Source organism: Aquarana catesbeiana, linkage group LG04 (assembly GCF_042186555.1).
Source record: "Aquarana catesbeiana isolate 2022-GZ linkage group LG04, ASM4218655v1, whole genome shotgun sequence".
Taxonomy (NCBI): Eukaryota; Metazoa; Chordata; class Amphibia; order Anura; family Ranidae; genus Aquarana; species Aquarana catesbeiana.
Genome location: NC_133327.1, coordinates 41,387,248 through 41,399,964, shown reverse-complemented (window position 1 = coordinate 41,399,964; position 12,717 = coordinate 41,387,248). Strand labels below are relative to the sequence as shown.

At 39.9% G+C, this 12,717-nt stretch overlaps 1 protein-coding gene and 1 long non-coding RNA gene across 7 annotated transcripts in view; one reads left to right on the top strand and one right to left on the bottom strand.

Moving 5' to 3' along the window:
• LOC141139198 (uncharacterized) overlaps nucleotides 1–12,717 on the bottom strand; it is a 1,175,459-nt gene that overhangs the window by 709,799 nt on the left and 452,943 nt on the right. The gene's annotated exons all lie outside the window — the stretch shown is intronic.
• The window catches only part of LOC141139181 (cytochrome P450 2K1-like), a 109,108-nt gene that overhangs the window by 77,793 nt on the left and 18,598 nt on the right, over nucleotides 1–12,717 (top strand). For all 6 annotated transcript variants that reach the window (XR_012243730.1, XR_012243731.1, XM_073625087.1 and 3 more), the window contains 2 exons: nucleotides 4,892–5,033; nucleotides 11,317–11,501. Coding sequence is in view for 4 of the 6 variants with exons in the window: in XM_073625087.1 (XP_073481188.1) it covers nucleotides 4,892–5,033; nucleotides 11,317–11,501 (327 nt within the window). In the remaining 2 variants the exon portion in view is untranslated. The remainder of the gene's footprint in view (nucleotides 1–4,891; nucleotides 5,034–11,316; nucleotides 11,502–12,717) is intronic.

Here is a 12,717-nt window from a genome sequence, read left to right as displayed (position 1 = left end):
TTTATTAAGGCTTGTTTGAAGGATTCTCTCACACTGTCTCTCACTCAAGCAGCTAGCAGATAGTGAGGAGATGTTTTTTACAGTGTGTTCAGGGGACAGGCAGCTAGCAGATAGGGAGATGCTATTCAGCATTCCCACGCATTTTCTCCAGGAAATGAATTTTCTAATTATTAGCAGGAATTCCTTGTGAGCAGAATGTTTTTTCAAGGGTTTCCTCCATACTAAAAAGGTTGAGAAAAACTGAGAGCTCAGCTCGGAGCCGCTGTACTAAGAATCTAATGTTAGTACAGTAATCTCCCCTGCTGTGCCATTGTGTTCTGACGGGGGGGGCCTGCCACCAGAACACTCAGGTCTGGCATCGGCTGAGAGTGCTGATCGGCAGACCATTTTTCGGTCATGACCTTTCTGTCACACAGGCCAAATGTGGGTTGCTGCCTGACATTTGGCCCGTGTGGCCCACAAAACGATAAACAAGATATATTAACCACTTCAGCCCGGAAGATTTGGCTGCTGAATGATCAGGCCATTTTTTGCAATTCTGCACTGCGTTGCTTTAACTGACAATTGCGCAGTCGTGCGAAGTTGTATCCAAACAAAATTGACGTCCTTTTTTTCCCACAAATAGAGCTTTCTTTTGGTGATATTTGGTCACCTCTGCGGTTTTTATTTTTGTGCTATAAACAAAAAAAGACAATTTTGAAAAAAGCAATACTTTCTACTTTTTGCTATAATAAATATCCCCCTAAATTATATAAAAAAACATTTTTTTCCTCAGTTTAGGCTGATATATATTCTTCTACATGTTTTTGGTAAACAAAATCGTAATAAGCGTATATTGATTGGTTTGCGCAAAAGTTATAGCATCTATAAAATAGAGGATAGTTTTATGGCATTTTTATTATTTTTTTTACTAGTAATGGTGGCAATTTGCGATTTTTATCAGGACTGCGACATTATGCCGGACACATTACACATTTACACATTTTTGACACATTTTTGGGACCATTGGCATTTATACAGCGATCAGTTCTATAAAATGCACTGATTACTGTAAAAATGTCACTGGCAGGGAAGGAGTTAACACTAGGAGGCGATCAAGGGGTTAACTGTGTTCCCTGTTTGTGTTTCTTATTGTAGGGGAAGGGGACTGACCTAGAGGAAGTGATGGATCGTGGTTCCTAGCTAATAGGAAGTCATGGTCTGTCACACCTCTCATAACAGAATGGGGATTTGTGTGTTTACACACACTCATCCCTGTTCTGCCTCTCGTGCCCGCAAACGCTTATGGTGGCGGTCGTCACGACCGTCGGCCATGAGCATCGGCACCCCCCCGCTGTTCAGCAGGAGCCTGTGCGCCTGCTATCTCGATCCCGCAAGCAGATGTATAGCTACGACAGCTAGCGAGATTGCCTGCCACAGTAAAATGACGGCGGCTGGTCGGCAAGCGGTTAAACTAGAAAAGAGAGAGATGCAGCTCACAAACACTCTTGTTCTGGAATGACACCACCCTAGTGAGAACTGGTTCCAGGTGCTGGCTTTGCTGGGTTGCAATGAAACAAGAAGAAATCCTGGATAGCCGCACTCCGGGATAAGGACATCTTTATTAAAGTAAAATCCAACAATACAGGCAAATGCAGAGAAGTACAGGGTGGTAAACCGCTAACGCAATGTCACATCATTTGGATGCTTATTCGTAGCTAAAGAGGGATAGTAATAGTGTGATATAAATAGAAAAGTAAAAAAGTAAAAGAGGGAGGGTGGAGTATGCACGCCGGTAGAACAACCAATCACCGCGCTGCATAGTAGACCCACCTTCTTGGTGTAATTAAAAAGATAATGATCCCATTATAAAAACCCACACCTGCAAGATGAGGAGGGAAAAAACATCCAATAATAGCCAAACAAGTATATAAAAAAAGAAAGTGTATAAACAAAACTCATATGCCAATATAAATCAGGGAGGCTAGCAATGGATGCCAAAATCCCCTCACAGCAGGTGAAGCCGCAACAATGGAACAATATTAGAGTAGTAGGGAGTGCCAAAGAGTGTTGAACCAGAAAGCCATGTAACTGCAGGGTACCTCGCTCACACATATACAGAACCAAAAATCAAAAAATATACAAGACATATATATATAGACCTGAGCAAAATATACATAAATGTGTGACAGCGCGACCCGACATAGTATACATAGACACTCCAGAGCACTCACGCAACCCAAGAAAAGACAATATACATAAACAGTTAAATAGATTGAATGTAAATTACTATATAGGATCGGAGTATATGTATATTGAATGCTAGATCAAAGCGTATATACATTAAACATGAGATAAAGAAGTATATATATATATGCACATTAAACAACCTCTCCGATCATATCCAACAACTTGTATCATGTAAACAAAAGAGTTGACAAAAAATGTGCAATAAAAATTATTATAAATCTGAAATGGGTCACAAACTACTCAAAGACATATTTACAAATGTATCAAAAATGTAGCATCACATCCAAAACACTGGTGTCAAATGAATCTTTGTTTCCTGAAAGGAAAGACAGTAAAAAACAAAGACATGGAAATGGATTAGACACCAAATAAACCACGAAAAAATGTGTATAAATATCCATTGTTGTTGATGTTAAACTCTCATAACAGTATGATGTTAGCCGTGCGGCCAATCATAAAAAAATATTTGATCAATCGCACAGGAAACATGAAAAAACCCCAACCAGAGGATTAAGAGTGAGAAACCAGAAAGAACTACTAGACGGATGCAGTTTCCACATAGGTTAACATAGTGGCAGACTGCGCTGCAGCAACAAGTATGCGGAGACCGTAAGTCTCACTTCATATGCTGAAATAAGTTGAATGAAGCAAAAAGCCCAAAAGAAAATAATAATATCAGGCACACACGAATATAGTAGGGTAACTGTAAAAACTAAATCAAACATAGTCTAGATCTACATCCTACACCAAAGAATTAAATGATACCATATGATTAGAGACTCCCAGAACGCCATGGCTCGCTATAAAAATTCCATAAGACTAAACTAAAGTGGGATTAGCAAAAGTAAAGCCGAAAGGCGAAGGGAACAAAGTAGTCTATAAAACAGCTTAGCTGTATTATGCCATGTGTTTGGGGACTCAAAAAGTCTCACTAAAAATGCTCCAGCAAGTCACGGTTTACTATAGAAAAAATGAGACTATGGCCTAATATGTCTAGCAGAAAAAGCAGGAACACAGAGAGGATTAGAAAGGAAGCAACCTCATAACTCTCTGCCATACACCAGGAGACAAGGGAGTCTCACTCAAGCTGCTGAAGAATACTGCTACTCCCAGAGTCTCACTCAGTGTGCTGCAGAACGCCATCCGTCTAGTAGTTCTTTCTGGTTTCTCACTCTTAATCCTCTGGTTGGGGTTTTTTCATGTTTCATATTGATCTAGCATTCAATATACATATACTCCGATCCTATATAGTAATTTACATTCAATCTATTTAACTGTTTATGTATATTGTCTTTTCTTGGGTTGCGTGAGTGCTCTGGAGTGTCTATGTATACTATGTCGGGTTGCGCTGTCACACATTTATGTATATTTTGCTCAGGTCTATATATATATGTCTTGTATATTTTTTGATTTTTGGTTCTGTATATGTGTGAACGAGGTACCCTGCAGTTACATGGCTTTCTGGTTCAACACTCTTTGGCACTCCCTACTACTCTAATATTGTTCCATTGTTGCAGCTTCACCTGCTGTGAGGGGATTTTGGCATCCAGTGCTAGCCTCCCTTTTTCTTTTTTCAGTTATTTACATGAGTCCGTGCTGATTTATATTGGCATGTGAGTTTTGTTTATACACTTTCTTTTTTTATATACTTGTTTGGCTATTATTGGATGTTTTTTCCCTCCTCATCTTGCAGGTGTGGGTTTTTATAATGGGATCATTATCTTTTTAATTACACCAAGAAGGTGGGTCTACTATGCAGCGCGGTGATTGGTTGTTCTACCGGCGTGCATACTCCACCCTCCTTCTTTTACTTTTTTACTTTTCTATTTATATCACACTATTACTATCCCTCTTTAGCTACGAATAAGCATCCAAATGATGTGACATTGCGTTAGCGGTTTACCACCCTGTACTTCTCTGCATTTGCCTGTATTGTTGGATTTTACTTTAATAAAGATGTCCTTATCCCGGAGTGCGGCTATCCAGGATTTCTTCTTGTCTCAAGCGGTTAAACTACCCTGAATATAACCCCCAGCCCCCCCCCAAAAAAAAACATTCTAAATAAATTAATAAATACAAGAGTAGATTTTTTTTTCCCCCATAAGTTTTGTCAAAACAGCTCAAGAAGAGACAATGAGATTTTGTAGGTAGCAACAATCACCAAAATAGCTTATCCTTACTGTAATCTTAAATGGTAAAATTGGTATCTGTGGATACAAAGAGGATAGCAAGCTTATTTGTGTAAAGGGTCTCCAAGAGAGCCCTGATCTATCTAATTACAGACCCCAGACAGCACATGTAAAGATCTAGCAGAATAAAGGGTGAAATGGATTAATTAAACAAATACTAGGTTAAGATATCTTGGCTAATATTGTCAATTCTTTGATTTTCCTTTTTGAAGTGATTCCTTTAATAACCTAGTCTTGGCTACACGTCCATCGCCTGGGCTTATAGGCACACAACCATTGGCTTCTGAAGTGTTGCTAGGATCACCTCTTTTACGTAGACTGTTTTTTGTTGCTCCATTAGTTATACCTTGGCTTAGATTAACTGTATTTCTAATGTTGAAAAAAAATGCAGAAAAAATATATGGAACAGCGATTATATATGAAAAAGCCACCTCTTTGCCTTTGCTACAACATCTACACTCTTTTTTTTCCAGGAGACGCTTGAATCTGCTACGTATTTCCACAATGATAATTTAACAGCCCTCATTAGCAATCTATTTGCTGCTGGAATGGAGACAACCTCAACAACTTTGAGATGGGGGCTTCTGCTAATGATGAAATATCCAGAGATTCAAAGTAAGTGTGAGCCTTATATGCATAATGGTGTCAGTCCAACCTATTGTGTTATCTCTCTTGTAGATTGTATAGTTTGGTGGGCAGAGCCCCTTGTGGTTAACTCTTATCTCTTTATAAAAGATATAAACCATTAGCTGATAAACCTATAAAATAATAAAATGTAGTTAAAACCATTACCTTTAAGAGATGTAGCAGCCACACAGGGTCCAAACAGAAGGAAATAAACTTTTACTGCAAACCACATATACAGAGCAATCTCACAAGGCCACAACAGGATACACATTTTGAAATAAATACAATGCATTTACTACAAATACATTTATCAGACAGAGGGGTTGATTTTCTAAAACTGCAGAGTGCAAAATTTGGTGCAGCTCTGCATGGTAGCCAATCAGCTTTTAACTTCAGTTTGTTCAATTAAGCTTTGACCAAAAAAAATACTCTGGAAATTGATTGTTTTTATGCAGAGCTGCACCAGATTTTGTACTCTACAGTTTCTGTAAATAAACCCTATTGTTTTCTTCATTACCTTATTTTCTGTGATCATGTGTTCATTCACAGAAGATATTTCCAAGTTCTCTGCCTATTCCTGAATTTCCCTTTAAAGCCCCAAGCTTAGGAGTCTGAGTCATCACTCTTGGTCCAATTTAAGTTGTCTTCACAAGCGCTGATCAAGGTTGGGATTTTTTTTGAAGGCTCTATGTTTATATTTTTTTTAACTCTACTATATAAAATTAAAATATAAAATATAACATTTTTATATTTTTTTTAACTCTATGTCCAGCAAGCATCAAAATCATCATTCTGATTCGAAGCCCGGAAACACACCGAAATAGGATTATACAGTATGTAAGGGTCAGGTGTGGTAAAGTTTGATGACCTTATGTGTGTCATTCTTCACCATTAGCAGTCACCAATTAGGGACACTTTATGTGCATCACTGTTACTTGAGTGCACCCAGAACTTAAAGCGGGGTTCCACCCAAATTTTGAACAATATCTGTATGTATTCTCTTCCTTGCCTAGATGCTGACATGCCGTTTAAAAAAATTTAAATCGCCGTAATTACCTTTTATTTTTCTATTCTTCTTTGCACTTCCTGGTTCTCCTCTCATGGGGGAAGGCATGTTTCTAGCCTCTCCCAGACTCCTGGGAGCTAGTCTCAGGCTTCCCAGGATGCCACTGAGCATGTGCGGGAATGAGCAGTGAATGCTGGGAGCAGAGCATTCACCACATCAAGGAAATAAATGCTTGTGGGCTTCAAATGCCCACAATGAAGATGGAAACCGCCTGCAGTGAATAATATAAGTTATTCTTTCCGACAAAATCTGACACAGGCGGACATATTACACACAATATGTGAGTATGTAATGCTGAGAAGAAAAGTTTGTGAATGAACTAAAAAAAAAAAAAAAACGATAGATAGGTGGACCCCCGCTTTAAGCACTAGAATCAGAAGCAATGAATTATATATCCTTAACAGAAGGCAGTTCACCAATAAAGGTAAGCTAGAAACTAGAGTAGTTGAGGTGGGTAGCCAAGGTTGATTCAGGGAGTTAGAAGTGCTGAACTGGGCAGTGGTATTTTAATAACAAAGCCAAGATCGAGACAGGGGGCATTCTAGCAAGGTCTGGTTATGCAGGTGGTCCAATGCAGTGAGTACAGCAGGTTTAGAATAACAGACACGTCACATACCAGGGAGTGTTACTAGGCAAAATTTAGGATTGAAAATAAGCTGTGAGACTAGAATACAGGGATTGGAACTGTGAACACTTCTGGGATAGGATGATAAGAGCAATGACTGACAATAAGGCATGGATACAGTATATGAGGTTGAAACAAGCTGTCAGGATCATACCCTAGCTATAAAAAGCCTTTAGTTGTATCCTTTTAGTGTTTGTTCACACCAGCCACTGAGTATAGATTTTAAGGTATGGTATGAATTTTAAGGGGGACCACTCAACAAAAAAACATTTGGTGGGTCCTGTTCGAAATCCATACCAGTCCCTTCGATCTGATATGGGTTTTAATGGCTCTCCTTTAACAAGGGGGTCCCCAGATACCCCCTCCCCCTATGTGAGTGAGTACCCCTACTCATCCACAAAACAAATTTCAAAAGTAAATAAAAACACAAATGTCCTAATGTTCACCAGTGTACAAGTATCCCACAATTAGCTTCCTCAGCAGCCAGAGAGAACCACAGCGCCCCCTGGCAAATGTCAAACAAATAGTTTTTCATCTGATGCCAGCCTCGAGCATATGGGTTTTCAAGCAGCTCATGAGCTGTAGGTAGTCCCTAGTTGTTTTTTTTGTTGTTGTTGTTGCGGTTGCCACCCCTCAGTTGGACTGCTTTGGAATGTCATGAAGGTAAAAGATTTCCCATAATGGACAACAAATAATGTAAATTTTTTTTTTTTTTGCACCCACCTTCAAATCCTGTTCTTGAAATCCATTAAGGATACTGGTTCCCCTTCTCTGTGTTTATGATCATGCTACAAAAGTGTGGCATGCTGGTAATGAGTATCCAATTCTCCTGTAGCTGACAGTATAATCCAAAGGTGAAAGACTTCCTGTGTCCCTCAATGCCTCAATGGGTTTCAAGAAATGGTAAGTACAGGGAATCCTACTTTTTTCCTTAGAAACCACATTGAAGATCTAAAGTGTGCAAGATGTACCCAGACAATGACAAGCAGAGGGCAAAGGACTAGCATCCTGTATTGCTTGTGGCACTTCTGCCACTGATCTTTTTCCTATTACGGACTTGCAATGCCTTGTTTTGCACTGTGTGGAGGCAGCCAGTTTGGTATAGAATCATGGCTTTGCTCCCTTATGTAAAAGCTGCCCATTCTGATGACTGGTGATCAGACAACTGGTAGACAAGGTGGTTGCCACCGTTCCAGGTAACCGGGTTGAAATCTCCCGTCCTTCGCTGTGTGGATAATTGTGAGAGCTCCAGGTGCTGGCAATTGCTATTCCAAAGGTATATGTGCAATGAAAAAATCTGGACAGCCGCACTCCGGATTGGAAGAGTGAAAATAAAATCTTCTTTATTGAAAAAATAATAACATGGTTTAAAATCCATACATGGCTCTGTTGGACTAATGCAGCATAACCGCTAACGCGTTTCACTCTCCCATAGAGCGCTTACTCTGAGTAAGCGCTCTATGGGAGAGTGAAACGCGTTAGCGGTTATGCTGCATTAGTCCAACAGAGCCATGTATGGATTTTAAACCATGTTATTATTTTTTCAATAAAGAAGATTTTATTTTCACTCTTCCAATCCGGAGTGCGGCTGTCCAGATTTTTTCATTGCACAGACAACTGGTAGAGTAATGATCAAGAAGCAGCAGGAGAGGTGGAAAAAGCACAGAAAAAAATTAAACCAAAGCAGGGAGATCCTTGCACTTCAGGTCCTTGGGTACAGATTTCCCTCCAGCATAAAAAGAAAAGTGAGCATCATAGTAGTAACAACTCCAAATTTCACTCCAAATCTGAAGAGACTAAAAGACAAATGCAACAGTGCTTTAATCCCTCACTACGTAAAAAGGGATGCCTAGGCCAAGGATATACACTGCTAAAATCAAGAGGAATTCAAGACAAAATCTAAATCTTTCTGGGTGTTACTTAGGCACAAATTTTAATTTCTGGATGTTCCCTATAATATAGCAAATTTCACTTTCTGAATTCAGGTAATTCCGCCGGAAGTTCATGATGGGGGTTTGAAAAGAAAAAAAACAGTAGTATAATGCAAATATGTGCTGTGTCCTGGATGCCAGCACAATATAATGTGAGTGTGCATTACTAGCAGTGTTGATTTTAAATTGAATAGAAAATGGGTTTTTATACTATCTTTTATCTTTACAATTTTATTTCCCTTGTGGCTGGTCCCCATGCAGTGATAGTGTGAGACTGAAGGAGTTACTTTTGGTGCATAAGGTCAGGAAGGAAGAAGCACAGGAGAAAAGATCTGACCCGGGGCATAAAGTGTTTATTGACCCATTTTGTCTATAATAAAGGGGTCAACAACTTCTAAGTGTGCTTGGATACAGAGGTGAAGCACAAAAGGGGGCACAGTATAAGTTGAAGTGTGGAGCACCTTGCATGTTGAATAAATACACAGAGCACTTTAAAAGGACTGTTCAAGTATAAAAGTACTGGTAGTCATGCACAGCCAATTGCGTTAGGGTGTGTACTCCAAAGCTTAAACACATCGAATCGATCACTCACTGTGTTCAATCAGAAAGGGAAGGGGCAGGTAAATTACATATTTACAGGTCCCTTCCCCCACTTATCCTAAAACAGCCCCATGTGTGTGCCTGCAGCAGCAGCCGGTGGGAGAAAAGAGGAGAGAATCTGACAGTGCTGGGGGGGGGGGGCAGGGCAGTAGGGGGAATCTGCACTACACAGGGTGATTAGGCTGTGCCCAGGCACACCCTGTGTGCACACCTACAAAAGCACTTTTATTTGTGATGAGCTTTTCTTATGAGATACACAGAAAGACCTTTTGTGAAGGAGTTTGACACCTGCACTGAGTGGTTATTTGCACAAAGCACTTTAATCATTGATTAATTTTGGGATGTTTTTATGTTATTTATGACTTGAACATACAGTGGGGACAGAAAGTATTCAGACCCCCTTAAATTTTTCACTCTTTGTTATATTGCAACCATTTGCTAAAATCATTTAAGTTAATTTTTTCCCTCATTAATGTACACACAGCACCCCATATTGACACAAAAACACAGAATTGTTGACATTTTTGCAGATTTATTAAAAAAAGAAAAACTGAAATATCACATGGTCCTAAGTATTCAGACACTTTTCTCAGTATTTAGTAGAAGCACCCTTTTGATCTAATACAGCCATGAGTCTTTTTGGGAAAGATGCAACAAGTTTTTCACACCTGGATTTGAGGATCCTCTGCCATTCCTCCTTGCAGATCCTCTCCAGTTCTGTCAGGTTGGATGGTAAACGTTGGTGGACAGCAATTTTTAGGTCTCTCCAGAGATGCTCAATTGGGTTTAAGTCAGGGCTCTGGCTGGGCCATTCAAAAACAGTCACAGAGTTGTTGTGAAGCCACTCCTTCATTATTTTAGCTGTGTGCTTAGGGTCATTGTCTTGTTGGAAGGTAAACCTTCGGCCCAGTCTGAGGTCCTGAGCACTCTGGAGAAGGTTTTAGTTCAGGATATCCCTGTACTTGGCCGCATTCATCTTTCCCTCGATTGCAACCAGTCGTCCTGTCCCCGCAGCTGAAAAACACCCCCACAGCATGATGACATGTGACATATAATCACACACATAGGTTGGACTTGATGGACTTGTGTCTTTTTTCAAACTCACCTACTATTTAACTATGTAATAACTATGTAACTCCTCTATACAAGCCTGACTACACTCTTTCCCTCTTTTATTGTTCCCATCCTTTTACATACTTTCCCCTTCCCTTAGCCCTTTCTATCCCCCCCCTTTATACTAAAGAGCATAATACATCTGACAGGCAGATGACTGAGGTCAGATATTTCATACTTGTTTGAGTGTGGGAACTTTTTATAAGCCCCTCTATAATGCTCTTATGAAGTGCCTGAACTGCACCTTTTTGTGATCTGGGTACCTCTGCTCTGTAACTCAAGCATGTTTCTCAATAAAAAACACTTTGTTTCAGATAGTAAGTTAAATTATTTTAGAGCATTTACAATCTGGCGAAAAAAAAAAACAAACCTTAGTTATAAATATGCATAATAAACACATATTCACCTGCGGCTGCAAGACAATATTAGATTTGTTATATAGAAGAAAAAAGTCCCATCAATTTGCTGTGCCTTTGGCTAGAAAGAAAGCCTTCTAACTGAATTTGCCATTTAGAGAAGAAAAACATTCTATTAATTTTTTGTGCCCTTGGATAGAAAAGAAGCATTCAAAGCAGCCATTACACTTTGACGTTGAATTAATAAAACTGAAGAGTGCAAAATCTGGTACAGCTCTGTATAAAAACAATCAGCTTCCAGGTTTTATTGTCAAAGCTTAACTGAACAAGCTCAAGTTAGAAGCTGATTGGCTACCACAGCTGCACCAGATTTTGCACTCTCAAATCTTAGTAAATCAACCCCACAGTGTCCATTTATTCTAAAGTACCTTCTTTTCCATTTTAATTTGCAAACTTGATCTGACATTTTAAACCAATATAACCCCACATGACTGGACATGATCTTTAATGGTAGATTTTATTTTGGCTACATTTCTCCTTTTACTGCATATTTATGTTTTTTTTCCATTGCTGACTTCAGAGAATGTCCAAGATGAGATCGATAAGGTTATTGGACTGGCTGTTCCTCAGATTGAGCACCGAAAGAAGATGCCTTATACAGATGCAGTTATACATGAGATTCAGCGGTTTTCGAACATAATACCGACCAACCTTCCACATGCCACCACACAGGATGTTACTTTTAAAGGATACTTTTTACCAAAAGTAAGTAGTATGATACATTATTTGTTCTTTGTTGTCTTCCTAACTTTAAGGCTGGGTTCACACCATGCGGGTTCTCCACATCCAATTCGAAATAGCAGGAGACTTTGACCGGCTCTCTATGGAGCCAATTCACACATCTCTATGGGCGGCTCTGGTGCGAATTTGCACAGGGGCACTGTGCATCTTTTGGTTCGTTTCAGGTCTGAATTCAGCCAAAAAATCTCACTGAAATTGGACCTGAGATGGTGAACGGGGAAGCACAGGACTCTTGCTGGGAGCCGCCTCAGTGTGAACCCAGCCTCAAGATTGGTTTTAAAGTAGGATCCCCTCTGTTATATCCTGTTATATTGCTCAGTGCCTTTGTTTTAAAAAAAATTATGTGGCGCAATACCTTATTTTGCAGCGCCACTGTGCAGTCAGCTGACGTCCCGGGCTCTCCTGCCCTGCTCTGAGGACTACAGAGGGAGGGGCTGAGGTTCCCTCTGACATCAGCTGGGAGGAGAGGAGGAGAGTCTCGGGCGGTCACGTGACCACCCAGTGGCAGTCCTCAATAAGTTTTTGCGCTGCTTCAAAGGCACTGAGCGATATAACCGGACATAACAGAGGGGATTCTACCAAGGATGCATAGTTATTTTACATAATATAGCAGCAACAAGGGAGGGTAGGAGACAGCTCACATACACGAGCTGATAGGCAGAGAGGGAAGGGGGGAGGATGGGGTAAAGGATAGAGGAGACACAGCGGATTACAGGGGCACCTAAACCGACCATGGTGTCAGGGCTCAGTAGCCATGATAAACCGTGGTCATGTTCTGTGTACTGTGGGAGACCAGATCTAGTGAGGTCAGGGTCCTGGGTTTAGTAACACTTTAATGTCCTGTGTATGATGCATGCTTCACAATCTATAGCCATGCTAAAATTCATGAAAAAAGATAGAAAATCTTCAATCACAAGAACCTTTAATTATAAAAGAAAAAACTATTTGAAAAATAATAACCAATGCACTATTTACCACCACCAATAATAGTGACAGATCTGTTGTTAAAAACAGTTTAATCTGAGTATCCCCACATCCAACCTACATATGTAGTATAAGGATCCTTCTCTTCTTTATGACATTTAGTAAAATATCTGTCTAATCTAATGTAATGCCATGCTGAAGGATATATTCCTACTATGGCAGCTAGTCTCTGGCTCCATGGTAGCTCCCTGGGTCA